The 26,646-nt window shown below is 55.8% G+C and overlaps 2 protein-coding genes across 5 annotated transcripts; one reads left to right on the top strand and one right to left on the bottom strand.

Annotated features, from left to right (window-relative positions):
- Positions 1-432: 432 nt before the first annotated feature.
- Positions 433-22,381, bottom strand: ILRUN (inflammation and lipid regulator with UBA-like and NBR1-like domains). Of its 2 annotated transcripts, XR_013923171.1 has the most exons (6): positions 22,110-22,381; positions 11,877-12,031; positions 8,947-9,144; positions 7,162-7,490; positions 4,302-4,523; positions 433-521 (listed from the first exon to the last, which is right to left on the bottom strand). XR_013923171.1 is itself a non-coding variant. In XM_080358094.1 (5 exons), the coding sequence occupies exons 1-5, from the start codon at positions 22,265-22,267 to the stop codon at positions 4,488-4,490; spliced, it is 876 nt and encodes a 291-aa protein (XP_080214220.1). In that variant the 5' UTR covers positions 22,268-22,381; the 3' UTR covers positions 3,675-4,487. The 2 variants fall into 2 exon arrangements, 1 of the variants encoding a protein (XP_080214220.1); XM_080358094.1 differs by lacking the exon at positions 433-521 and having other exon boundaries at positions 3,675-4,523.
- Positions 22,382-22,623: 242 nt separating this feature from the next.
- On the top strand, positions 22,624-26,556 carry SNRPC (small nuclear ribonucleoprotein polypeptide C). 3 transcript variants are annotated; one of them, XM_080358519.1, is made up of 6 exons: positions 22,627-23,157; positions 23,387-23,429; positions 23,824-23,932; positions 24,813-24,905; positions 25,436-25,540; positions 26,195-26,556. In XM_080358519.1, exons 1-6 carry the CDS (start codon positions 23,150-23,152, stop codon positions 26,317-26,319), a joined length of 483 nt encoding a protein of 160 aa, XP_080214645.1. In that variant the 5' UTR covers positions 22,627-23,149; the 3' UTR covers positions 26,320-26,556. The 3 variants fall into 3 exon arrangements, with proteins under 3 accessions (XP_080214647.1, XP_080214645.1, XP_080214646.1); XM_080358520.1 differs by having other exon boundaries at positions 22,628-23,157; positions 24,816-24,905; XM_080358521.1 differs by lacking the exon at positions 24,813-24,905 and having other exon boundaries at positions 22,624-23,157.
- Positions 26,557-26,646: the final 90 nt, after the last annotated feature.

Here is a 26,646-nt window from a genome sequence, read left to right as displayed (position 1 = left end):
AACCACAATTGTTGTTATTACTTTCTATGAACAATGATCTGGTTCTCCCCCCAAAAATAAACGAGCAGCAAAAGCAAAGCCGAGCGGCTCCCAGGTGAGCGCGGCCGTTTGTCTTGGCGTCCTGCCCCCGCGCCCGGGGACCCCGCGAGCGGCCGGGCCCCCGCTGGCTGCTCGGGCCGGCGCGAGGCGCACGGCATCGTCCTGCGCTGGAGGCTGCGGCGGGGCGCAACCCTGAAAACAAACAGATCCTTCCAGGCAAATAACCAGAACAGGAGAAGCCGTGCGGAGGGCCGGGGAGGCGATGCTGACCTGCACACACGGGTCGGTCCCGCGCAGCACCAGAGCACGGGCTGCCGCGTCCCAAGGTGCTGAGCAAACAGCCGCGGGCACGGCGAGCAGGATGTCTGTTCCCAGGGAGGCTTACACAGCACACGAAACCTCCGGGCATTTATTCAAATCTTCAAAACCAAACCCAGCGCACACGTATTGAGGCTTCTTGCAAGGATTAGTAACGAAGGCGCCTGTAACAGAAGAATGGCTGCAGGTCAGTGGAAACATTCCCACCACCCCCCACATCCGCACTCTGACCCCAGCGCCGGCCCCGCTGCAGCGGAAGGTGCCGGGAGCGCTGGTGTCACCCCTGTCCCCTCCGCAGGCTGCAGACACTGCACCACCCTACACCGTGACCTGGCCCGGGACCCAGGGACACCCGCTGCCGCGGTGACCCGGCCTGGCCTGAGCCAGCTCCGTGGGCCAGCGGGACCCTCCTCCTTGTACCCACCTGTGCGGAGGGGAGGAGGCGGTTCACAAACTCGGTATGCACTGATTTTTAACGTGATTTGGGGCAGAAGCAGGTCTAGAACTGGGTTTAAGGACACTGTGCCTTAGTGACTCAAAACACTCAACACAGAAGTAACCAGGGGACATTTAACTACACAGTGACACGTTCAGAAGTTTTTGCAGCTTCAATAAAACTCTCAACAGCTACAGAACATTTTTTTTCTGTGTTAATTTAATCATACAAATATTCATTTATACATTAAGGAAACAGCTTCCTTTATTTTGACCCCCAATGTGCTATCATAGGACTTCTCCCAGACTCAACCAGGCAACACACCATCCTGCTCTACACAAGCACTCCCGCAGAGGCCAGACGGGCGGCAGCACCCACGCACTCGCACACGCAAAAATAATTAAAACACACAACAGAAAGCCAGAGGTGGGACAGCGTGCATTTCCTCCCGCAGAGCCCCCGCGCCGCCCCGCGTCCCAGCCCGCCGAGCACCGACCCAGCGCTCCGCACCGGACCGTGCGCCGGTTCTGGGCACGTTGCGTTTGTCTGGGCTGCCACCGCCCAACGTGTATTGATATTAGCGGTGTGGTGCCACAGCCACAGCGCTCAGCGTGGCTCAGGACCCGCTTCAGAGCCCACCAGAGATGTTCCGCATTGTGTGTTCCCTGGGGGGTCGGGGTCTCTCCTGCCGGCGCCCAGGCCCCACGCTGGGGGTGTCACCCGAGCGGAGCCGACGCAGCGCTCGCTGCACCCTGTGCCAGTGGCACGGCCCCGGCAGAGCAGCCGGGTCACCGGCCCAGCCCCAGCAGAGCAGCCCAGCCAGCGAGGGTGAGGATTCCGCACCTCCCCCAGGCCCCGGCTGCGCGTTCCCGGCTCGGTGGGGCCGGGTTTCCTGAGCCAGCGCTCGGGCTCCCACAACAGCCGCGTTCTGCACTGGACAACCAGCCCAGCTGTCTCCCGTAGCTCATGGTGACAACTCTGCGAGTTCAAGGCGCCAGCCCTACAGAAGCCAACGCCACCACAGTGCCCTGACGCCACCTGGAAAAAGCTTTGCTGAACTCATCTCAAATCCTCCCATTTCAGAGCTGGAAACCTGACAGCAAGAGCAATTCACGGGCTGGCTGCACCACTGAGCTCCAAGGAACCAAGGAGATGAAACCACCTTTGGCCTCAGCATAACAGTTTCTACTTGATGAGAAACCCAGAGGTAGAACAGCCAGCAGTTCACACGCGGCGTGAGGCCGCAGGTGCAGCAGCAGCGCGGTCCGGCCCTGCTCCCCTCACACCTCACCACGGGTGTCCCGAGCACCCCGCACAGGAACTCTGCGGAGCAGGGGCGCCGTCGCACTGGGGAAGCACACGACTGGGGGCGCATGCAAGGTTTGTTCTCAAGAGAAGGAAAAGTTGGGTCCTAGAGCAGCAGGGCACACGAGGCCGCAGCCGTTGCACAGAGACGAGAAAGCCAGTGCGGGGCGTTGAGTTCAAGGGTCTCCCGGGTGCCTCGGCTGGCACGGGGCAGGGGCCGCAGCACCAGCCACAACACGCGCTCTCAGATCTCGATTCTCCTCCCTTTCTGCTATGCAGCTGGTAAAAGGAGCTCAAAGATAAGGAGTCGCCCTGTTCCTCAGTCTCCAGCGCTTCAGACGGGCAGCGGCGGCACCGCGGGAGCTGTGACAGGTGTGTCTGTGTCCCCAGAGCTCGTCACACAAGCCGCCTGTGCAGAAAGGCGGGAGCGTGAAAACCCACTTGCCCGCGGAACCCTCCAGTGACACAGATCAGAACTCACCCAAGGCCAAGTGACTTTCAGCACAGGAGCAACCGCCGCGGCCGCCCTGGGGGCAGCGCCGCCGTCCCGGGGGCAGCGCCGCCGTCCCGGCTCCGAGCGCCCTCCCAGCGCCAGAACCTGCCGAGACAGACCCAGCGCTCAGCGAACGGCAAGTGCGCACGTTATTTCTTACATGTCACTTGTCCTTCCCAGCACACAGATCTTTGAAGAGAGACTTCAGATAACAGGGACCTTTAACAACGAAACCTCTGAAATACAAACAAAAATCTATCGCCCAATTCTTTCTCTGTTGGACACAAGTCACTCCTGCTGTCTTCTATCATATCCATCCGTGTGCGCCAAGACAAGAGAGTCCTTGGTAGCTACAAATAAAATTAATCCCCCATTCAAAACCAACCAAGAAAGCAGAGCCAGTCCAGGGCAGGCAGCGTGAAGGAGGCGCCGTGGCCAGCCCGCGCTCCGCTGGACAAACAGCCGCCCGAGAGGCTGGGAAGGAGGGAGCGAGAGCTTTGCATATTCCCGTTTCTTTGGCAGCCGGCTGCTCCAGCCTTGCTCGCGTGTCTGAGAGGACCGTGTCCCCTCAGCAGCAGCCCCGGGGGGACGCGGCACCTCAGGAAGCCACCGCGGCATCGGGGCCACGCTCCCTCTCCTCTCACTGGACCTTCTCAGTCGTAACTGGAGGCAAAGCCGCTGGAGGAACAGCAGAGCAAGCCGAACCTGCAGAGGAGCCCTGCAGAGCCCGCCTGAAGGGAAGAGCCTGAGCGAAGCCACGAGCCAGGACGATGAAGGCAAACGGATACAAGGCGCTGGGCTCCAGCTGCTGATGCTAACTGCTGCTCTGCATTCGGAAACGCAAACAATCAGCCTCTAAGCTAATCCTTTACCACAGGAGAAATGAATTCAAACTTATATTCTGTAAGAGAGAGATGGGAGATTCAAAATTAAAAGGACAAGACTTTTGTAAAGCTTTGCAACTACTACCAAGTGAATTACGGCTACAGAGTTTCCTCTTGGCACAAGACCGATGCGCTTGCGCGGTTGCTCTAGGCACAGCTACTGTACATCAAGAGTTAACAAAAGGGTATTTTAAAACGCTAACCACACAGGACAGCTCTGGAACTTTAATAAATCTGCTTCTCAGGGCTACGGGTGTGTGTTTGTGTGCACTGCGGGAGAAACGGGCCCTCCGCGTCAGCCTGGAAGTCCCAGAGTCTCTCTCCAACTTCGCCCCCGAGCGCCGGTCTTCAGCGCGGTCCCAGCGACACGCGGGACGACCAACAGCAAAGGAGAAGAAACAAGGGAAGGTTAAGAAGCTGGTGACTAAAAGCAGCAGATGGTATTAAAAACGCAGAGCTGGGTGCAGCCCCAGCCGGCCACCAGGAGAAAAGCCTGACACGCAGTCACGGCACAAGCCCCAGAGGATGCCAAGCACACTCCCCCTCGGCAGCAAGCAAACGTGACAGTTCCATAAAAATGCACGCTGTCCCTTATTAAAAAAAAATCGGAACAAGAAACAAACAGAAATTAAACATTTGCTCAAACTACAACCGCTCTGTAGGCAAAATATTTTTTTTAAAGATGGCTTTTTCATTTTCATTTTTAAACCTTTTAAGCTACCTAATTATGTGAGAATGATTTCTAAAAAACCCCATTGTGGTGGTATATTGTCGTTCTCATAGCATTAAGCAACACTCCTGAAATCCAGCATTCACACATGCATACTTAGATTTCGCATTTTGCTCTCAACAGCTAGTCTTAAAGATACTGGGCTTTTGTTTTCTCTTCTTTACGCAGACCGGGGAGGCGAGGAGGCGGCTCCGCGCTGCGTCTGGCTGCACGGGATCCCCTCCCTTCCCCAAAAGTCACTTCTTTGTTAAATTCTCCTCTTGGCGATACCCGTTTTGTGTTTTAAGACTGTCCGAAGGGATAAGGACCGTGGAAACCCTGAAAGAAAGTTGGAGACATAATCAATGTCAATAGGCAAGAAATAAAAATCGACCAGCGTTCAGCTACGAACAGCGACCGTCCCGTCCCAGCGCCGCGAGACCCAGCGCCGCGAGACCCAGCGCCGCGAGACCCAGCGGCAGGGCCGGCGCGCCGAGCTGCCTGCGGCACCGACTCACCTCCCAGCCGCCAACAACGGCGTCACCAGCGGATCTTCTGCACCACAGCAAAAACCCCCGAGAGACGCTACAACCCCTGCGAGGCCCAGCAGCTGCAGCTTCGCAGCTGTTCTAAGAGTCCCCGTGAACTGCGAGGTGAGAGGCTGCAGCTGGCACAGAGTCCTTAAAACAACACCAAGAGTTGGAAACCTCCACTCCCACAACCGCCACTTTTGCTCCCTCGGGATAATACACATTTTCCTCAAGTGGAAATCAACCCGTCTTGCTGCAGAACCCATCTTCCTTCCCTTGCCCCCTGAAACGAGCTGCCTAAAGGACAGATCTAGGAACAGGGCTCGAATCAGGTGGCAAAATACAAGACCGTGGTAAAATGAAGCATCTACCAGCAGCTCTGGGAACGCAGGGAGGAGGATTAGCAGACAACTAAACAGGACATCTCACCAGCTGTGTGGGAAGGGAGACTGGGAACTTGGAAACTGCTGTTTGCAGACACAAATAGGGGCAAGTGATGGAAAAACAAACACGCTTGTGCCCTGGGAAGACTGCACTGCCGTGCTGTAAAGCTTCTCAAAGGTAACACCCGCAGACTCCAGCACAACAGTCCACGCCACAGAGAAATCTAGAGACTGAGATATCCAACCTTCCTGAGAAACAGTCACTGACACACGGAGAGCGGGAACTGCAGAGAGGAACGTTAAAACAATGAGAATAGGTGCAAAAAATCCTCCAAGCACGCAGAAGGAAAGCAAAGTTCCAAGCGAGATCCACCTCCCAGGGGTGAAGCTATTGAACTTGCTATTGCTCTGCAGAAGAACAACAGGATTTGGTGCAGATTACCTGTACACTCATTTGCCAGAATCTGCTTTATCCTTTAGTTACCTGCCCATTAGGGTTTGTTTGCAGACACTGGCAAACTCAAACCCCAGGGAGGTTTAAACATGAGCTGCTCCGCTGCCCCTGCACCCTGTGCCACAGGCAGAGCCCCCTGGCCAAGGCGTCTCCATCGCCCCCGACACGCAGAACCAGCACGGTACACGAGGCCTCGGCTTACACAGACAGCTCAGCATGAGTCTTGTATGCAGGGACCCACCTGTTAACCTCAGCTTCAGGGAAACCCTCTGCATCTTCAGATGCTCTTTCCTGCAGCACCTACTGTAAAGCTACCCAATTATGCTAATCGTGTGTTAATTAAAACGAGAATTTAGCTCACCTTCAGAGCATCAGATTACTAAGCACATATAGCTTTGTACCACTTGCTACCCAGCTCTGGACGGGCTGACATCTCGAGCTTGGCCAGGAGCGACCCCAGGAGCAGCCCCGAGTGCCGCGAGGCAGCTCCTCCCGACGGAACCAACGTCACCAGGAGGAAAAGCCCCAAACCTTTGCTTTTGGGGTTGCCACTTACCCACGAGATTTGTTAGTGTACACGAGAACTTACAAAATGAAGGACCACTTGTTTCTTTTCTTTAGGATCGAGTGCAGACTCGGCTTAACATCAGAAAAAGGGCGATTTGCAGTTTGTCAAACAGTTAAACCCGCGCATGCCACCAGTTAAAAAAGTAAGAAGTGCATAGTCCTGGTGCAAAGTGGGTCACTAAAGATGATCAGCTGGCGAGGACAGGCAGGTCAGCCAGGCAGGAACTGAAGTGCTCTAGGTGAACTAACATTAGGGCTTTATTAAGTCATTCAGCAACCATTCAGCCTGCTTAAAGTACAGTGAAGCATTGTTAAAGGGTTTTAAAAATCAAACTAGTTTGACATACGACAGTACACACCTACACACACTGGCTGCATTAACAGGTGGATTCTGAACTGTAAATAATCCTGCAATTCATTTTTCACACACAAGCAAATAAAAACAGTCAAAATATCACTCCGACTCATAGAGCATCCAGCAAGCAAGCTCTCGAGAGAGGCTGAACGCACGGATCGTTTAGAAGTGACCTGCGGTTTGAACGAGACAAGGTCACCGCCAGGAACAGCTCTGGGATCGACTGCTCCTGACCGGCGGCTGCTGGGACCGCAGCGTGAGCTCTGTGGTGCCCCCACACCAGCTACAAAGAAGCTCTCTGGTTACCTGGAGGTTTTGGGGTGTGGTTATTGTTACTCTTGTCAGAACTACATAAAACTCAGGAGCACATCTAGAGAGATATTTTGACTTATTTGCACATGCAACTGGAGCGGGCTCCAGCCGCCAGGAGTCACAGCACCCAGACAAGATTATATAGATTTTAAGAAGGACTTGAAGCGAAACCAAAAAGGTGGATCTGGTAGAGTCTATCAGAAGCAAAGTATTTTAATACAACATGAGGAGCTGGCAGTCAGACAGTCGAACGGAAACCTTCCTCAGCAGGTCTGGCAGAAGCAGAAGGGAAGGGCTTTGCAGTTTGTACCGAAGAACTACGCCACGCAGCCCAGGCTCAGCACTACCCGTTCTCCTGCTCCCCCAGGGCACCTACCTTACTGTACGTCACTACCGACAAGTTGTTCGAGTGACTGCTGGGGGACAGATTTACAGAGTTTTGTGACAGTCCGTTCTGATCTTGTTCGATTTGGTCAGGAGCAGGCCCCCATGTGTTTTTGCTGATTGTGCCTAGCTCGGAACCCCCAGGGTCTTTTAGGTTGTTTTCATCTGGTTGCCTGTTCTTCTGTGGAGAGGCGAAGGGGTTAAAGTTTCCTTCTACCTTGCGATGCGGTTGCGTGTTGAACTCTGTTTCGAAGGACGACAGCTGCTGCGTGACGCCCAGGAGTCCTCCCACCTCCACGCTGAGGATCACCCAGATGACATCTGCGGGGAAAGAGACACTCGATGGCGTTGTGGACAAGAGGGCAGAGGGAGAAAATCAGAGCGTTGCTACTGGCAGAACAAGAAACACATTTAAAGCTCTTACCTAATGTGTATCTGTCTCTTGTACATAGATAAGATTGCTACTTTACTTACCATTTCATTTACACTTCATGCAAACATTATGGCCTATTTAACTAAATACATTTCTCGGTATGCATTCAAATTCAGTTTTACTGCCTTCCCCCGCCCCTTCTGTTAAATGTGCTGCAGTTTCGTTGTGCTGCAGAGAGGGAGAATTAGACCAGCAGCGACCCCTTAGCTCATGCCAGCAGGTCTAACAGCAGCACCCGCAGCCCGCGGCCCGTTCCCAGGTTGTGTGCGGACAGTGTCCCAGCATGGGGCGCTGCTGGGGGGTCAGCGGGTGCTGCTGCCTTCAGCCCCGGCACCCCCGGCACGGCTCACCGGCTGGGGCTCCCCCCCAGTTTAACAGCGCTGGGCTCCTCGCCTGCCGTCTGCCCCAAATCAGGACGGCAGGAGCACACCCTCCAACAGCCCGGCCTGGGGAGGTCCCCGCACACACCTCCCAGTTCAGCCCTGACCCCCCGCACCCCCCAGTTCAGCCCCGACCCCGCACGCACCCCCCAGTTCAGCCCCGTCCCCCGCACCTCTCAGTTCCCCCCGCGCGGCAGCACCGCAGCGCCCCCTGCTGGCGACGTTCGGCGCCAGCCGGTAATTGCACAAGGGCATTCATTAATGCAGTTTGGGCTCGCAGTTCGGGAGCCAAAGGGATTTTAATCTGTGCGTCTTTTCCAAGATGTGACACTTGAGGAAGTTTAGCGAGATCTCAGCCTGTTGCTCGGCAGCTGGGAAAAGCTCAGCTTTGTAAAGCCCCGTGCTGCTGAGCACAGTGCTGACCGTGAGCACCAACACCTCTCACCCACACCGCAACACCCGGGACACCCCAACCACCAAAACAGACACCAAGGTGCTCTCGGGACAGACTACAGCTGGCTAAAAGTGACGGAAAGACTCCAAATGAATGAAGATGCTGGGGGCTCAAGCTGAGGTGGCTCAGGCTGAGCCACCAGGCAGAATATCAGAAAGTGGCTTTTAAACACAGAAAAATGGTTCACAGTAGATACACCAAGTTACACTATTAAAACCTGGAATTTAACTGATGAGGTTTTCACCCCTTAAATGGATTTTTAAGCCCGTATGTAGTTCATGATGTTCAGTGCTGGAAAACCAGGAGAGAATCCTGACGAGAGCCCCTGGGAAAGAGGCTCCGGCAGAACGGCGCAAGCGCCTTCGTTGTTCAGAGCTTCGTGTATCTCACCTAGCGCCAGTGTTTAGAAAACTGTTCCGCGCTGACCGAGACAACAAAGCAGCTCCCTGACATCTCCGAGCGCACAGGGCTCTGCAGCACAGCCGGTTATGGGGCGCAGGGGTCACTCACCTCCGTAGTACAGTCCCGTGGCCGTGCACATGCGCCACTGTCCCTGATACATTCCAGCTGTGCTGGGGCTGCACATCTGCACGCTGACGTCGGCCATCTCCTGGGGCTCCAGGGACCGCACCATCACCATGTTCACGTGCCCAAACTGGTCTCCCCCAACGTACTTCAGGCAAACGCCCGGGGGCCATGCCTCTGTCCCTGCGGGCAAACAGAAACAGTTCCTGACCGTGCACCAGGAGCGGCTCCGTGTCCCCGTCAGGCTGCATGAAACAGTTATGGAAACAGTCGTGCAATTGCTGAACAGCCGAAGGAATACCAAGATACCCAGAACTCAGTGACGGATGCTCAAGAATGCAGTTTTGAGGTAAGGCTTAACTGGTCCATTTTGAAACTAGCAGGACAACTTACACTTTTATATTTTGAATAATCTCTAGGTCTTCTTTACATAGAAAACTTCTCAAAGTTAGCGTAACGGCTGTAAAATCAATCAGCATCACCGACACGCACGTGCTTTACCCATGCCAGCGGCGAGACGAGCTCAGACCCAGGGGGTCATTTCCCCTCATTAATTTCTGCCTCCCTACACGCAGCTCCTGAGCCTCACCACATCGAAACACACGGCACTAACACCAAGTGCTGGAAACATTTTAGTTCAGCAACTTATTTTTTCTAAGCTTGTTCAGTCTCAGGAGAAATGAATAGTGTGAAGTATAATTGAAGAGCGAGTACTATTTTCTAAGCGGACTTTTTGCCCCTTTGCACCAAGCCTTCTCTCAGCCTTGTACAGAGGTAGAAAGGACGGTGAACATCCCGTCTATTGGAGTGTTCGGACTGCGGACAGCGGGCCGGGCAGCGCGAGCAGCGATCTGCGGACACGGAGCGGGGAGCGCGCAGGCACAGCCCTCGCCCACCATAACGCGGCCGGGGCTGGCAGAGACACTCGTGAAAATTCAGTTTAGCAGAATTCTCTTTTGCTTCTTCCCCAACAGCGTGCCGTGACTAAACCAACGGCTTTAGGAACACCTCCTGCTTGGTTAAGGTGGATCGAAAAGCTAAGGAAAGCTTGGACCCCCTTGGTATCTACTCTGAGATGAGAAGGGCGGGTGCTGATCGGCCCGTGGGTTCCCCCAGCGCCCTTCCCAACGGCCTGCCCGCTAATCTAATCCCCGCGGATACTCAGGGACAACACGGCAGGGACCGCTTTTCTGCTCAAGTCCTTGCTCGCGGAACTCGCAACCCAGCAGGGAACCAGGGTGCGAAGGAGCGCCGTGGGACCCTTGGAGCGGTGGCTCCGTCACCGCGGACGGACACGGCGCTGAGCGGGAGCGGAGGCCGCGTTGACCTCAGAGTGGCGTGTGGGAGCTGACCGCCAAGTCCCATGTGAAAAGGCTGGCAGCTCAGCAACACGGCGCACTTTCAATAATTGATGTGATTTCTATCGGTTTGAACGGCTCTAGGCTTGCAAGGTGCCCAGAACGCCCCACAAAATGAAGCGATGGTGGCATCACTGCTCAGTGCGCTCGTCCCCATCTCAGGCAGCTGTCCCACAGCCGGCAGCGGCTGGGTCGGGGGGGGAAGAGGAAACCAGTCTGGTAGATCCTGCTGCTCCCTCAGCAACGTTCCACTATACAAACTGGCCTTTTGGCAGCCAAGCCGAGCACTGTCCTGGAAGATATCAGAGCAGGGTATCAGTTTGAAATAACACCTGAAAACCTGACTGAACCTGGCTTGCTGCTCGCACGCCTGAAGTCGACAATCTCCCAGCCTGTCAGTCTCGTCAGGCAGCGAACGCTCCGGTGACACACGCCTCAGGTATTTCGTGTTCTAGAACTGAAGTCATTTAATCAAAGGCTCCCGTAGAGCCGTTCAAAACCTTGGCTTTGCTTCAGTTGTCTACCTAACAAGCAGATACTATCTGGAAACACTACAGTCCTTTGATATTATACCTTAATTAAACCATAAAATGGTTTTAAAATGCTACGGTCCTCCTTAAAGTGCAGTCGGAACAGCCGGTGAGGTCGCGTTACCGAAGCGTCTCTCCACGGTCCCGCGGAGCCGGCTGCGGTGCCGCCGCACAGACCCGCGTTTGAGGAGTCGGGCTTTACCCCACACAGAAGCCAAAACAAATGATGGCCTTGCCAGGAACTTTAAGTCAAGATTAACTCCCTTTCCTCATTTTTGAGGCCCATGGGTTTCAGAGGGTCAAACGTTCCAAGAACAATGAAACGTTTTTTGAACTAGGATGTTAAATTAAGGCTGGATTTGCATGAGGAACAAGAGACGGAGGAGTCTGAGAGGAGTAGGACAGGAGTGTAGTCATAACATACACAAATTAAGGTACTACCAGCAGAGAAACAAGACCTGTCCACTTCAGTACATTTGGAAGACCTGTGTTTGAGACAGGTAGAAAGAAACTGCCAGTTTTTCACATTAGTGGAGTTTACACAAGGTACAAAGTCAAACAAACGGAGGCAGAAAATGTAAACTGAAATATTTAAGCCCTTTCTTTAGAATAAAGTCTCTATAAACTGGTGTTCTCAAACACACGCACCTTCGCACCGCTCCCGTCCTGATGAAATACTCCTGGATCTTTAGTCTCTGTTACACTTTGACATTCAGCACAACTCTGTACAGCGCTTATTTACAAGTTGAAATACAAACAGAGCTGAACTTTACTCATGATGATTCATGATATCATGCCTTGTTGTGCTATCCTCTTCTTCACAAAAGTGCAAGCAGGTCAATTAAATTCAGACACACAGCTTAAACATTCACACAACATCCTGTCACCACAACACAGGAACACAAGGTGTCCCATCACAGCCCCACCGCAGCTCTGCTGCCCCACACGTGTCCCATCACAGCCCCACAGCAGCTCTGCCGCCCCACATGTGTCCCATCACAGCCCCATCGCAGCCCCACAGCCTCACCTGTGTTCTGTATCCTCCACGTTTTCGTAAACTGGGTATCGGGAGGGATGGACTCTCCTTCACCTATGGTGACATCTTCAACAAAGGACATGGAGGGGACATTGATGTTTGGACTCTCAAAATCATAGTAGGCTCCAATGGCGGCTTGTAGATTCCTAGAAAGCAAAGCAACAGATTACAACCTAAAGTACAAGTGGTTCAGGTCCTTTTCGCGGGTTTAGGTATGTCATCCTAAACAGTTACACAGGTACTATCCGGCCCAAATTAGCTCTGCTGCTCATGTTTTCTTAAAGCTTTTCTCCCTATCACACACGGATTCTCCAAGATAACAGAGCTCAAAACGCAGTTCTGCCCTTGCCAGGGACACTGCTTTAGAGCACTTCCCTACTCCACTTGATTTTCTGTGGGAATCTTGGAACCCACGAGTCTCGGGGAGTTCTACCGCATTAGCTCCTCAGGACATTTGCCAAAAAGTCCCGGAGACACCGAGGAACGCAGCTGGTAAACATCCAGGTGGCTCCTTCGCACCAGCCGTGTCTCCCCAGCTCAGTTCAGAAGGACTGAACCGCTCTTGTATTTGGGCACAAAAGGTCAAAGGAGCACAGGAGGAACAAGCCACAAAGAACGCTCTTGTGATAACTCCAGGGCCAAAGGGCGCCAGCAGCTACGGATACCAACGCGGGCCTTGCTGCTTCGGACACGTCGTGTGAGCCATGAGTGCTTAAGGCTATTTATTAATCATTAAAGCGCCTGCTCATCTCTGGCAGTCACAGCTCAAAGAACTTATAAACCCTCTGAGTCACCCGTTCTGCTGAATAAAGACCAACGACACTGGAAGTCTGTGATGCATTGAGGATGTTCAGAAAGCCACAGATGCTATTGATTCCTGAGCCGTGCTGTAACAAAAACTCTATGATAATTAACTTGCAAAGAGGAGCAGTCGAATAGGAAGAGGATGCACGAGTCCCCGCTGCCGTTCCGCGATACACTATTAAGTTATTAGGTAAGTGCCTGGCAAGTCCTGTAATTCCTCTGTTTACGCGTGTCTGTGAGGCTGTGGCCCTGATTCCGTGTTGTGAGTAGGTGCTGTGAGTGGAGGCCAGTACAACCTCGCCAAAAGCAACGGGCTTCAGAACTGGTTTTCATTCATCATTACAAAAACCTGGGCTGCTGTTTTGAGTAGGATGAAAAACCCCAACCCTGGGGAGCCGGGGAGCACCACCTACAGCAGAGGCGCACAGAGCGCTGCGCCACGCACCGCGACACGCAGGGCTGCACGGCGCAGCGTGCGCGGCTGGAGCGGCGCCAGAAAGCCAAGGTGAAAGCAAGAGAAACATTCGCAGCGTGACCCTGAGGGACAGCAAACACGGGCTTTTGGGCCGGCTGGAGAGAGCCTTGGAACAGCGGGCAAAGGCGCTGCTCCCGTTCAACTCCTGCAGCGTTCACGGAACTAAATAAAACCAGACACTCTGAGCGCCCCAGCCAGCGTGCGGCGCAGCGCGGCAGACCCGGCACAGGGCGGCAGACCTGGCGCAGCGCGGCAGAACCGGCGCAGCGCAGCCGGCAGCGGGACCTGCCGCAGCAGGGAAACCGAAGAGCCCCGTGCGAGGTTTCCACGGCCAGAACAGCGAAGCCGGAGCAGAAGCCATTACTCATCTCGAGGCGTTTTCTGCCGGGTGCCAGGGCTATATTTACCGCAGCGGCTCGGTCACACGCCGCAGAAGTGTGCGTGTCACAGCAGCCAATAAACACAGACAAGTGCTGGTTTTACGTCACCAGCCGCCTGTTGCCTGTACGCGGCACCAGATTTACATAACCGAGGCAGGGCCGTGCCAAGGGACTCCTGCTCCTCGGCCAGCGAGCACCGGGATTTCTCCCTGTATTACAGCAACCCACGGCAAACGAGCCACACGTGACAGCAATACGGCTCTTTCTCTTCCTAATCCACTGCTGCATAAATACCTCTTCAGACAGACCACAACATCTTGTGAGTTACGATACTGGCACCAGTGGCAATGACATTTTATTGATGCTGAGCGGATGACGAGGAGCGGCGAGGGGCTGATCTCCACTGTGAGGTGCTGAGCCGCGCTGGCCGCGCACCGGCAGCGGCTGTTCGTGCCACGGCTATTTGTGCACGCGGGCCCTGCCAGCTCCCCGGGTCGCGTTTCAGCGCTGCCTCTGCCATGGGCAAACGGCTCCGGGCTGCTGCAGCTGCTTAAAAACCAACTGGAGACCACACGCTGCAAAGCAAACTTGCACCGTGTGTGATCAGGTACTCGCAAACCAACCTTCCTGCTCCCACCATTTTCAGTGTGTTAATGTTTTATTTGGGGTGAGCCCTCTGTGTGTTTGCCTACATCTTGTCCTTCCCCCTAGAGAATTAAACAGAAGCTTCCAGAAACTAAAGAGAAATCGAAAGTGGCAAGAGCCAAAGTCAGGATGACAAAGCAAATCTGACTGAAGTACAGGCTCTTTGACACAGGAGATAGGCACCGCTGTGCCGCCGGAGATACTGCAGCGCTTGCTGCTGTTCTCGGCTTATAAACCAGCAAGGCCAGCAAGCGCTCCCTGAGCCAGTGCACCCCAGGCCCCCAGGGTCGCGGACTGCGCAGTGCCACCCGCAGAGAGGTGACTGCAGCGCCCAGCCCAGTGCCACCCGCAGAGAGGTGACTGCAGCGCCCAGCCCAGTGCCACCCGCAGAGAGGTGACTGCAGCGCCCAGCCCAGCGCCTTCCATCGCACACAGGGCTGGAGCAACAGGGAAACGCGAGCGCCCACGGGAGACACGGCTTCAAGGGCAAACACGCTCCAGGCCGTGAAACTGGTCCTTTTTTAACAGATTTCTTTTTTCACCTTCACCGGTGTGCCCCAGCTGTAATTTCACAGCCCCAACTGCAGATACTTTAGGGGCAGGAACAAAGTCAGAGCTCTGCGGCCGGGACTCGGCACAGGGAGAGGTGAGGATGCTACAGCTCCGTGTCAGCCCGCTTGCTCCCACCACCCTTTTCTGATGGGAGAAAGCGTTCCTTTGCAGACCAAGGCTTTGCTTCCAGCCTGCATGCAATGAAGTTAAAACCTTCTCCGCCAACAGCTCTGGAGACGCCCCTGAAGAACTCTTCAGTGTTTGCGAAGAGGTGGTTTATCTTGAGCCATCCTTCCCCTTCCCTGTCTTTTTTCCAGATGGCCTTTTGTTATGTTAAACAAATATATTTAGACAGTAATTACTCCCAATTAACCAGGTCAGCATGCAGTACTCAAAAATGAAAGAAACTCTCCTAAACCAATTCAGCGAGTAGACGCCTCCTCATGCAACCTAACTGTTGTGCAAACGAAAAGCAATATATGGGTAACTGGATTTTTTTTAAAAAATTAATTGAATCAGATTCTTTTTTAGGAGAAGAGAAACCAGAGCACAGAGGCTTTACTCACTGCGGCCTTGCGCAAAACCTGCCCAATATGCAATCCTTCTGTTACCAATAAAGTGTCTGATTCTCTCAGGGTCTAGAAATGAAGCATCTTGGAACAAAAGCCACACAAACAGGTTGTCCTGGCACAGGCCACAGGAACGCCGGCGCAGGAGCGGGGAATCGGCGGAGCGCCCGCGCTGCCCCGGGACGGGCTGGGTCGGGTCAGCCCAGCAGGCAGGACTGCGCCTCCGAAAAATCCCCCATGCGCAGGCTGTGGGGACACCTCAGAATTCCACTCCAAAATAACATTTACGGTACAAAGCAACAACTTTAACGTTTTAACTATAAATATTACAGGAATCTGTCAGTTTTCATTTATTGTCAAATTCTTTGATGAAACATCCAAACAAAAAGACCCTTAAAAAAGAGGAAGATTGAGGTTTGGGGAGTAAAAAACCAAATCCAAGGTTAAGCTCAAAGGCAGGCGGGGAGCCTGCGGCGCTCGGAAGCCAGGGCTGGGCTGCCAGGGCTGGGCTGCCAGCGCAGCTCAGGACTTCGCCCGGGCTGGAGTCCGGCGAGCGCAGGACATTCACCAGTCAAGCAGAAAGCACCTGGACAAACGGACTCGGCCGCCTCGCCGTGCAGAGCAACTGTAATAAAGCCAACGCCGAGTTACGTTTCTGTCCCTCCACAGAGAGCAGAGCCAGGCAAGAGTCCAAGCCATAGGGTACGTTCATGGTATGCCCTCAGCACTCACATATGGCACCTTGTTTTGTCATGAGAAAAGCAACTCAGCTGTTATTCTCCTGGAAACGCGCAAGGCAAAACCTGAGCAGTGACATAAAAGGACAATAAAACCTCAAGAACACAATATGTTATGCAGAACACCTCGTACCCTTTCCGTAACTGAATTCTCAACCTTTAGAGACCTTCCTCTCGTTCTCCAAACGCGGTATGTAACCGGGCACCGTAACACCCCATCAGGCGTCCACTGCTAAAACCAGGAAGAAACGCAGAAGAGAAAGAGTGCAGCAGATGGATAATTTCTCACTCCTAAATAATGGAACATCTCTACGTGATACAGGTGGGAGAGACTAAAAACGTATATGGAGGACATCCAAATAAGGCCGTCCCAACGCACTCCTGCTGTCTCAGTCTCCAGTATCGTCTCTGCTCCAGCTGTCGGGGACGGGACGGACAATCCGCCGGCCACGATGCCCCCGCAGCGGGAGGTGCCCCAGAGCTGAAGGGACGGGGAGAACACTCGTCACAGCGCAGGGAAGCTCTTCTACCTGGAGTTTTCCATTCAAACGTTTCAACAGAGGTGACACGTGGCAATTAAGCAGAAAGGCTCGAGATGTTTGGGAGGAGTGGAATTCTAAGCATTGAACAGCTTTCAACAGACATTTCAGAAAGCAAAATTTGTGCATCAGTTATCTTCACTCTTGGCCTCTTTCACACTAAACCATGAGCTTGGGAAGCTACCTTAGAAGACGCTGGATGATCCAACAGAACCACTGAGGGAAGCCGGAAGCTTTAGGCCGAACTTACACCGCTGAAGGAGGGCAGGCGGGGAAAAGAGTTGGCTAATTCAAAGCTTATGTATTTTCTCATATGAAGCCACAGAAGAACATTTCATTGTCTTAGCTGAAAACAGCCCGTTCCAAACACAAGTGGGACGTTCCAGAAGAAGAGACCGGTGGTGCCCAGAAGTGATTCTGTGCTCTCCGGGGCAGCACAAGGGAACCCTGGGGCCACAGAGCAGGCACAGTGCCGCAGGCCCCCCGAGCAACGGCACCGGCCCGCAGCCGGGCTGTGTCACACCGTCACCGCCACACCGCCGTCACCGGCCTGCAGCCGGGCTGTGTCACACCGTCACCGCCATCACCATCCTGCAGCCAGGCTGTGTCACACCACCACACCGCCATCACCATCCTGCAGCCGGGCTGTGTCACGCCACCGTCACCGCCACACCGCCGTCACTGGCCTGCAGTCGGGCTGTGTCACACCATCACCGCCACACCGCCATCACCAGCCTGCAGCCGGGCTGTGTCACACACCCCGGGCAGTCACACCGCGATGGCTCAACAGCGAGGGCCTTGGGACACAACCAACCTGACCAAGCAGCTCCATGTCCCCACAGCCCCAGCAGCTGAACGTCCCAAAGCCGCTGGTGGGAGCTCTCAGCGGTGACACATCCCGGGAACGGCAGCGCAGGAGCTGCTCGGCTGCGGCACCGGCACTGACACGGCTCTTCCCGGGGACGTCACCTGGGCCGCCGGGGCAGAGGAGACTGGAACCGCCAGCCCCTCGGCGTGACCCGTGTCACTAGCCCGTCCAGGCACGTACCGCAGTCCGGCCAGACCAAACCATACTGTACCGAATCCTTTCTGCCACAGCTGTCTGCCTACTTTTCACAAGCACCCAATTTTTAAGTGTTTTGTAACTTGGGGCACAGCACAATTACAGTGTTTTCTATAGTTAAATATACTATATAAAATGTAGGTTTCATTCAAAATGATCAGGTAAAACATTTTTGTTATTCTGGAGGTATGTAGACTGGTTTTTAAAAGCACTAAATAAAAGCTGTCCAAGAAAATACCTTTCAGTTGTTTAATTCTGTATTTTTGCCGCTGTTAGCAGCACCAGGGGACAGCCACGTTCTGCAACAGCTCACACGTGCCAGGGTGACAGCCACTGCGCTTTAAGTCAGACACAACACATTTAAAAGGTCAAAACCTGCTTTCTCTCCGCAGCCATAGGGTGCGAAGGACCCGTGTCCGCGCTCCCCCACACAGATGCGGCTCCAGGCACATGGGAACATCAACGGCCTCCACGACCCGGCTGCCTCACCACAGTAACCCTGAGCAGACCCTTCTCACCAGAGAGCCAGGCCAAAAAAGTCTCCGGTTTGCACCAATGAAACCTTTCCCCACGCACAATGGAAACCATCGTTATCTGACACATTTCAATTAAATCTCACACCTACTAGACTAATAAAAATTCAGCTTTCTAAACAAAAGCTTAAAAAAGAACCTAAAGAAATATTACATGTCAATTACTGAAATATACATAAAGTCTTCCAAATCAGGAATCTCTTCACAACCGCGTTGAAACGTGCATTTTAAATACAGCACCAGTAGCTACTTCAAGTCAAATTAATTCACTTTCTCACAGAACTAAAGCAGGTCCGAGCCTCACACTGCGGCCTCTCCAGTAAAACAAAAACAACTCCTCCTCCCTGTCACAACACAACTTCCACACCAGCCTCACAGACACCTAACGACTTTTGTGAAATGGGCCTTCACTGAGCGCCCCCAAAGCCCCGCACTGGGCAGCTTTGATCTCACTATCATCCGAACAGCCGGGCTGGGCACAGGGACTCCCTGCCCGCAGCCCCACAGCCCGGGGGCAGCACCGAGGACCCCCTGCCCGCAGCCCCACAGCCCGGGGGCAGCACCGAGGACCCCCTGCCCGCAGCCCCACAGCCCGGGGGCAGCACCGAGGACCCCCTGCCCGCAGCCCCACAGCCCGGGGGCAGCACCGAGGACCCCCTGCCCGCAGCTCCACAGCCCGGGGGCAGCACCGAGGACCCCCTGCCCGCAGCCCCAGGGGCAGCAACCAGGACCCCCTGCCCGCAGCTCCACAGCCCGGGGGCAGCACCGAGGACCCCCTGCCCGCAGCCCCATAGCCCGGGGGCAGCACCGCCAGCGGGTGTTTCCTGCAGACTTGTTCAGCATCGCACATCCCACCTAAACAGTCCCGACTGCAAGAACATTCACAGCAAGGGCTTTCAGGAGGAGTTTCGCATGCGGGTAGACTGAGTCTAGACAAGTTCAGACACGTTCCCGGCCACACTATCACGTAACAGCGAGGAGCTGCAGACACCTGGATCTAACTTCCCCACACCAAGGGCTCCCGGGAGCCCCCGGCAGCGGCGCCACAACAGCTGGGGCGCGGGGGAGCAGCACAACGCTCTCCCAGCCGCGCCGCCCGCGGTTCCCTCCCGAGGAAGAAATACTTGGTGCCAAAACATCTTTTGGAAAAGTTCGCTTTTGGTTTTAGGCCAGAGGCTCCAGGCCCTGCTCCAGCAGCTCACTCACCTCTGCGGAGGGAAATAAACACCGTGAGGACGGACAGCAGGCACCACGGGTACAGAACGCACAGCCAGGACCCTCGGAAAGGCCAAACTCTGATTTAGGCAGCAGAGAGCTAAGAAGTTAGACCAGCCCACAAACAAAACTCAGCACTAATTAAAAAGAGGCAGAACTTTAGGAAAGTGTTTAATAAATAACAGGGAAAAAGACAACTCACCAAAGCGTTTAACCTGTATTTCTTGAAGATCAAGGAACAGTCTCAGAAAAGTAGGATGCGTATGTTCTACCTGAAGCATTTTTGCAATATTGTTAATAAAACCAGTTGGCAGTTTCTTAGTCCTGTCCCAAGTCTGCCAGAATGTGGAAGGCGCATGGAGCAAATCAGGTGCCCTGCAGAAGCGGACAGGCTTCTAGAGGCTCCTCAGGTATCCACATCACTCCACAGTCAAACGCTCTTTGTCCCCCAAACTGGCTGACCATGCTATTTTGAAATAACTCCTCTATTTCAGCAGAACCACAAATTCACTTTAAATACAATCACTAGCGATACTGTTGGAAACATTCTTTCCAAAGGCCTTACAACTCAGAGTATTTAGTGCACAACACGTGAAAGGCACAAACAGAAGTGAGTTCAGGACTGGAGAACACACAAGGATCACTGACGAGCAACTTGTGAAAAATGTTGTAGCGAAAATTATGGATTTGAGCAAGAAGAACCCAGTTTCCATCAGAAGGGCAGGGGAGGGCACCTCACCCTGCAGCCAACAGGAGGGGGAGCGATCACCCTGCAGCAAAGCGCCTCCTTTTAACAGGTGAAAAGCCACTTGACGGTCTCATCAAGGCAAATCATTTGCAGGATGGTGACAGAAGATTCTGACCCTAATCCTAGGCCACAAAGCCCAAAACTCAGCAGCAGCGGGGCAGTGGGGATTACACGGGGTCCCCACGCCTGGCACGAGAAAGGTGCTTCTAGAAAAGGAAAATGTGTCTCGACGGCAGCTCTCGCGGTGACCAGAGCAGGGCTGGTGCATCCAGGCTGATAACCCAAAGGCCGCCCTGAGGAGCTGGAGAACAGGACGCAGCCCCAGCCCTCCGCAAGGCTCAGCAACTAATCCTTCCACAGTTTTAAAAGTCATGTTTTCTGAGCCAAAATAGCCACCGAAGTTGTGAAATTAAAGCTATTTTAATCACCTAAGATTTTCTTCAATTGTAATTAAAAAAAATAATTAAAAGCCACTGGTTACAAGATTATATTTGAGATACTGTTACTTCAAAAAGAAATTAAATACTCCTGAAAAAGAGCGAGCTTCTTCACCACCAACCAGGAACGCTATGGCTATACATAGTATCCTCACAAGTAACTCCCAGGTCCAGCTCTGGGCTTCCTGCTCTCCCAAGGAGCTTTACAGAAAAATACCCATTACTACGCTGCAGTGCTGGCAGTTCTGTTCACATGGTCGCCACGGTTGTGCTGCAGCCACCTCTGCTCCCAAGCAAGCTCCCGGGCGCCCCAGAGACCTTCTCCGCATTGTATCAGCTTACAAAGCACGTGGTGTTATTTGCTATTCCCTTACTCCCGCTGCAGATGCAGATTTGCCAATATGATTTAATATGGAGCTGCAGAAGGAGGGAAAGTTGAAAGGAAAAAGGTGACAAAGTTGTCTTGTTGCTGTTTATTAGTTCAACAACTCCGCACAAGTTTTTTTTCCCCAACTGTTGATATCAAGACTTTCTCTTGGATTTCAAGTTTCAGACCCGCGGTTTCTGGGTTTGGTATCACACCACTAATGGCACGTGTAGCTTGGCTAAGCAACGGCTGCTCACAACACCTGAACCAGGCCAGCCCGACCCCTGCCCCGCGCGGCGGGACCCGAGCCCATGGGGGGTCCCCAGGGGCTGCGAGGGGCCGGCGGGGACCCCGAGCCCGCGGGGGGTCCCCAGGGGCTCCGAGGGGCCGGCGGGGACCCGAGCCCGCGGGGGGTCCCCAGGGGTGACCCGAGCCCGGCCCGCGGCGGTTTCACAACGTTCCCCGGCAGTCACGGGGCTCGCGGCACCACTGACGCGCTTTTGCACCATTATGCCGCGTATTTCCCACGTTTTCCTCGCGCTGCAGCTCCCCCGAGAACCTGCCCCCGTTCTCCCCTCGGGCAGCAGCAGAGACGCCTCACAGAACCGGAACGCGCCCGAGAGCCGGGCGCCTCAGACACAGCCGCCGTGCGGGCAGGCGCGGGGCTTCCACCAACACCCGGGTACCTCTCACACGGAAGCCGCGGCAGCCCCGCACTCGCACACCGCCGCTCCCCCACGGCTCCCCGGTTCTGGGGCCCGGACCAGCTCGCCCTTACCCCGCAGAAGCGCCTCCCAGCGCGGCCGGGCCCGCCGGACACAGGCCCGTCCTCCCGCCGCTCGCTAACAGCCCCGCAGCCCTTTGACCGGGCAGCTCCCGGCCTGGCGCACTCGCAGCCCGGGCCCCGCTCCGCTCCCCGCGCTGGGCCCGTCCCGCACGCACCCGTCCGGCCGGGACGGGAACGGGGCCCCGCAGCAAACACCAACCCTCGGGGCCCCGCGGCTGCGGGACGGGCCTGCGGCCTCCGCGGGCGGCAGCGCCGACATCCCCCCGGCGGGCGGCCCCCCCGCCCCCCCGCCCCGCCCCGGGGCCTGGGCCGCTCCCGCGCCACCCCCGGCCCGCGCCCTCCGCGCCCTCGGGCCGGCGCCCCGTCCCCGCACCAGTTGGTCATGTCGAGGAAGAAGGCGCAGCCGGCGGGGCTGAGCTGGAAGCCGAGGAGCCGCTGGAACTCGCCGATCAGCACGTCCTTGTCGGTGGTGCCCAGGCAGCTGAACTTCTGCATCAGCTCCGCGTCCAGGTCCACGTCCATGCCCTCCATGGCGGCGCCGCCCGGGCCGCCGCTGCCGCCGCCTCAGCGCCGCATGGGGGCGGGGGGAGCGCGGGCACGGCGGGGGGCGCGGGCACCGCCGCGCGCTGTGGCCACTGCGCAGGCGCCGCTCCGCCCCGCGCGAGGGCACGCGGCCTATGACGCCACTGCGCTGGAGCCAGGCGCGGTGGCGTCACCCCTCGCTCGGCGAGGGGGTGGAGCCGCGCATGTAAATGAGTGTTTTGCGTGCGTGGGCGGGACATCGCGGGAGGAAATTTGCATAGCTCGGCCGCGCGCTGCCATATATGGAGGTGGCACGCGCACGTGCTTACGTGCGCGCATCCGCCGTGGCGTCACGTGGCGCTACGCAGAGCGGGCGGCGCACGGCCCGCTGGGCCCGCCCCGGCTGGCGCCGTCCCCGCGTCCCCGCGGCCCCGCTCTGCCCCGCTCTGCGCCCCGCGGGGCCAGGCCCGGCGGCGCCGTAGCCGGCAGCACCGAGTGCTTCCCTGGGAGGCAACAAAGTGCCCGTTCTCGCGCGGGGGACGCGCAGGCTCGCCCGCCGCCCGCTATACGTTAATATGTCAATGTAAATAAACTCTCCCTGGGTGTCGACGCAAACTGCTGCGTTACGCTAACGGCTTTTCCCTCCCACGGGCCTGCGGCCGCGGGCCGCGCTCCAGGGGGAAATAGCACCCGGGACGGGTCTCGCCGGCAGCGGGGCCGCGATCGCCGCGCCCGGTGTGTCGGGAACAAGCGGCGACCGGAGACGCGACTCCCGGGAGCGCCGGGCCCGCCCCGCGCCGCCGCGCTACGGCAGCCGCCGCGGGTCAAGCGCCGGAAGGCGTCCTTACGCGAGTGCGTCACTTCCTGGCGGCGCGGGCGGCGGGGAGCACCATGCCCAAGTGAGCGCGGCGGGAGCCGGGGCGGCGGGGCCGGCGGCCCGGGGTGGGGGCGGGCCGGTCCGGCCCGCGGGAGGCGGGGAGGGCGCCGGGGAGGGCGCCGAGGTCCCGGGGCGCTGACCCGCCGAGCCCCGGGCGCCCGTTCGGCGCGGGGCCGCGTCCCCGGGCCCGGCCGCGCTGCAGCCCGCGCCGCGCACGGTGCTTTCCTGGTAACGAGAGTTCTCCCGTTCAGGTTTTACTGTGATTACTGTGACACGTACCTCACCCACGACTCGGTGAGTACCCCGGCGACATCGGGCCCTCGTCTGTAAACAGGACGTACGCAGACTAAAGGCGCGTTCCCTGAAATGTCACAGCGTCCTGCTTGTTCGGCGCCTGTGATCTCCTTTGCAGAAGAGCAGCAGGGGCAGGAGGGGCGCGGGAGCGGCAGCGGCGCGGGGCAGTGCCCGCTGCTGCGAGGGGCTCACGAGCGGCTGCTGTCAGGGCAGCCCCTCCTGCTCAGACCTGTGTCTCTGCGCTCAGGGTTTGTGTAAAGGCTCCCGCTGCTCACAGAAACCAACCTGTTTGATGCTGCTAAATTGCACAGGTTTAAAATTATACAACAGTTCCCAGTAAACTTTGGTTTTATGTGATATAGTCTAAGCTTTGGGTTTACCTGCTCTTTCTCAGCCCTCTGTGAGAAAAACCCACTGCAGTGGCCGAAAACACAAAGAGAATGTGAAAGACTACTATCAGAAATGGATGGAGGAGCAAGCTCAGAGCCTGATTGATAAAACAAGTAAGGCTAATCCTTCCATGACCCTGGATCGCTCTCCCGTTACTTCCTTTGCCTTTCCTCCCGCTGCTTTTCTTCCATTCTTCCCTGATGTGTTTTCCTCACTTCCCTTGTGCATCGTTGTGCTGTGAACCATGGGTGAAAACTTCGCATGGAATCTCTGGAGTTGGGAGGGACCCAGAGGGTCATCAGGTCCAACTCCCTGCTCCTCGCAGGGCCGCCTACAACTAAACCGTGTGACTCGGAGCGTCGTCCAGACGCGGAGCCGCGGGCGCTGCCCTGAGCGCCTGTTCCGTGACCGAGTCCCTCTCCGTGCAGAACCTTCTCCAGAGTCCCGTCTGGGCTCCCCTGGCACAGTTTCGTTCCATGTCTTGTGCCTGCTTTTCTCATGATACTTCCAGGCTTCCCATCTTCTGCCTTTCCTCTAGTCCATCGCAGTCTTTTGAATTCCTCCTTTTCCCTTTCCCATAAGACTTTTTCATGCTTTTCCTCACCTCCCCAGGTCATTGCCTTATTTCCAGTTTGAGCTGGCATGTCTTTACCTAACGATCCCAGGTGAAAGCTGCAGCTGCGAATCACGTGATGTCTTTACCGTTCGCCCTCCTGTTAGGTGACATTCATCAAGGAGCTCTCTAGTCTCAGCTGGAGGAATTACTGTAATAATTGTCTTTGAGAGAATCAGGTGCATCCGCCGTGACAAGCAGCACGAACCAGGGATCTGTTCCGGAGTCAGAGCGCCCGAGCGCGCAGCATGACGTGAAGGACGCTCTGACCGCGTGGCATGAGAAGGACGATTGACAAAGGAGCTTCCTCTGCTTAGTAACTGGTTTTTTCTCCTGGGATTCTTTCTTTCCTTTTTTTGTTTTTCTTTTCCCCCCCAATGTAGCGGCTGCATTTCAGCAAGGGAAAATCCCACCGACGCCGTTCTCGGCACCACCTCCCGCCGGAGCCATGATACCCCCTCCGCCCAGCATCCGTAAGCCCGCACGGCGCGGTTTGGGGCGGGAGGGCAGCACCTCGAGCCGTGTCGCGTTTCCTGGGCTTGTAAAGAAAAGTGCTTTTAGCTTGAAGTCAAGCTAAGATTATCACAATGTAAGAGGATGCTCTGTAAGTCTCAGCAAGCATCCTGACCTCTAGTTTGTCTCACTTTAGCAGCATTGAGTACGTTAATAGGCTGCGTGTGAGCTGCCGTGTAGATAGCTTTGTTAAAACTTCCAGCATGGTGGGGCTTGTGTTGTTTGAAATAGAATAGGATTTATAACATTCTTCTGCACTTCAGCCGGCAAACGGCTGCGGGTCCTGCGGCTGGAAATGCACTGAGTGTGCGGAGCTGGGAACGAGCCAGCGCGTTCCAGTGCGCTTTTTTGGCACTCGGAGTGAGAGTTGAAACTGGAAACGGTCTAAGACACTGTGATTTTGAAGCGTCCTGTGAATTGTGGCAAGCGCTTTTGTTGCGTGTTGTGGCTGCGTGCCGCGCGGGTGTGTAACCGATGTGTCTGTGTGCAGCTGGGCCGCCCCGGCCGGGCATGATGCCGGCCCCGCACATGGGCGGCCCCCCCATGATGCCGATGATGGGCCCCCCCCCGCCAGGAATGATGCCGGTCGGACCCGGTGAGTGTGGGAGCGGGGGTGTCTGGAAGTGGGGTGCTGGTGGGCTGGTTTGGAGCAGGTTTGGGGTCTGTGTTCCGTCTCGCGGGGCGTTGTGGCAGGGCCGGGGGTGCCGGGGGACGCTCGGGTCACCGCGCTCGCCGGGACATCGTGTCCGACGCAGCGCAGAGGGCAGCCCCGCGCGCCAAGCTGGGGAAGTAGTTCAGTTCACGGGTACTATGGACACGTGAGCTCGTCCTTTGTCCTCCGCGAGGTGGGACCCAAAGCAGCCTTACAGCTGCTCACTCAGCTCCTTTACCGCTTGTTGGGAGTTACTGGCCCCTCTCTACAACTGCTCGGGGAAATTGTAGCTTTTCTACATGTAGTTGTAGCAGTTCAATATTTAATTAGTTGGCAGCTCTGCGTTGGCTGTGCTTACACTTTTGCACAAGGGGTACACTTCAGCGCTAAATGAATGTTATTGTTTAAAATGTCTTTAAGATAACGTGTCTCAGAAACAATGTACCGTAGAATGTTTTCTCAGAGCTGAAAAGGCAAACTGAGAAGGTTCTGAGCGGCTGTGCTTTGATTGACTGGGGTTTGAAGGCTTCTCAGGGCGCGTCTGGCTGAGGTAGAGACCGGAGCACCAGGAGGGCTCTAACGTCCCCTCTCCCGCAGCGCCCGGGATGCGCCCGCCCATGGGGGGCCACATGCCCATGATGCCGGGTCCCCCCATGATGAGACCGCCCTCCCGCCCCATGATGGTGCCAACGCGGCCGGGCATGACCCGTCCAGACAGATAAAGGGGGAAGCGGAGCCGCCTTCTCTTGTTCGTGTCGCGATCTTCTGTACGATAAAACGCCGCAGACCCGAGTCCCCGGGATTGTGCATCAAGCTGCCGTGCGGGGAGATCTGCGGTTGGATCGCTGACCGTTTGACCTGCCTGCGCCTGCACTGGTGCTTTTGTACCTGATTTTGTTTGTTTAGTTTCCCTCCCACATTGAATGGTCAAACAACAATAAAGCGTTGATGCTGGTTTACACCTGGCTGCGGATGTCTCTCCATGGGCAATGGTCGACGTGTTTTTCGGCGTCGCACCGGAGCCGTAACCCTCCCCGTCACCAGCGCTG

Source organism: Nesoenas mayeri (assembly GCF_963082525.1).
Source record: "Nesoenas mayeri genome assembly, chromosome: 23".
NCBI classification, from domain to species: domain Eukaryota; kingdom Metazoa; phylum Chordata; class Aves; order Columbiformes; family Columbidae; genus Nesoenas; species Nesoenas mayeri.
This window is presented reverse-complemented; position numbering and strand designations above follow the sequence as displayed.

Coding starts and splice junctions, on each gene's coding strand:
- SNRPC (XM_080358519.1), top strand. Junction 23,933..24,812: donor GAGCCTGATTGATAAAACAA/GTAAGGCTAATC, acceptor TCCCCCCCAATG/TAGCGGCTGCATTTCAGCAA. Junction 25,541..26,194: donor AATGATGCCGGTCGGACCCG/GTGAGTGTGGGA, acceptor CCTCTCCCGCAG/CGCCCGGGATGCGCCCGCCC.
- ILRUN (XM_080358094.1), bottom strand. CDS start 22,267: ATGGAGGGCATGGACGTGGACCTGGACGCGGAGCTGATGCAGAAGTTC. Junction 9,145..11,876: donor GTGGAGGATACAGAACACAG/GTGAGGCTGTGG, acceptor GTTTGCCCGCAG/GGACAGAGGCATGGCCCCCG. Junction 7,491..8,946: donor CACGGGACTGTACTACGGAG/GTGAGTGACCCC, acceptor CTTTCCCCGCAG/ATGTCATCTGGGTGATCCTC.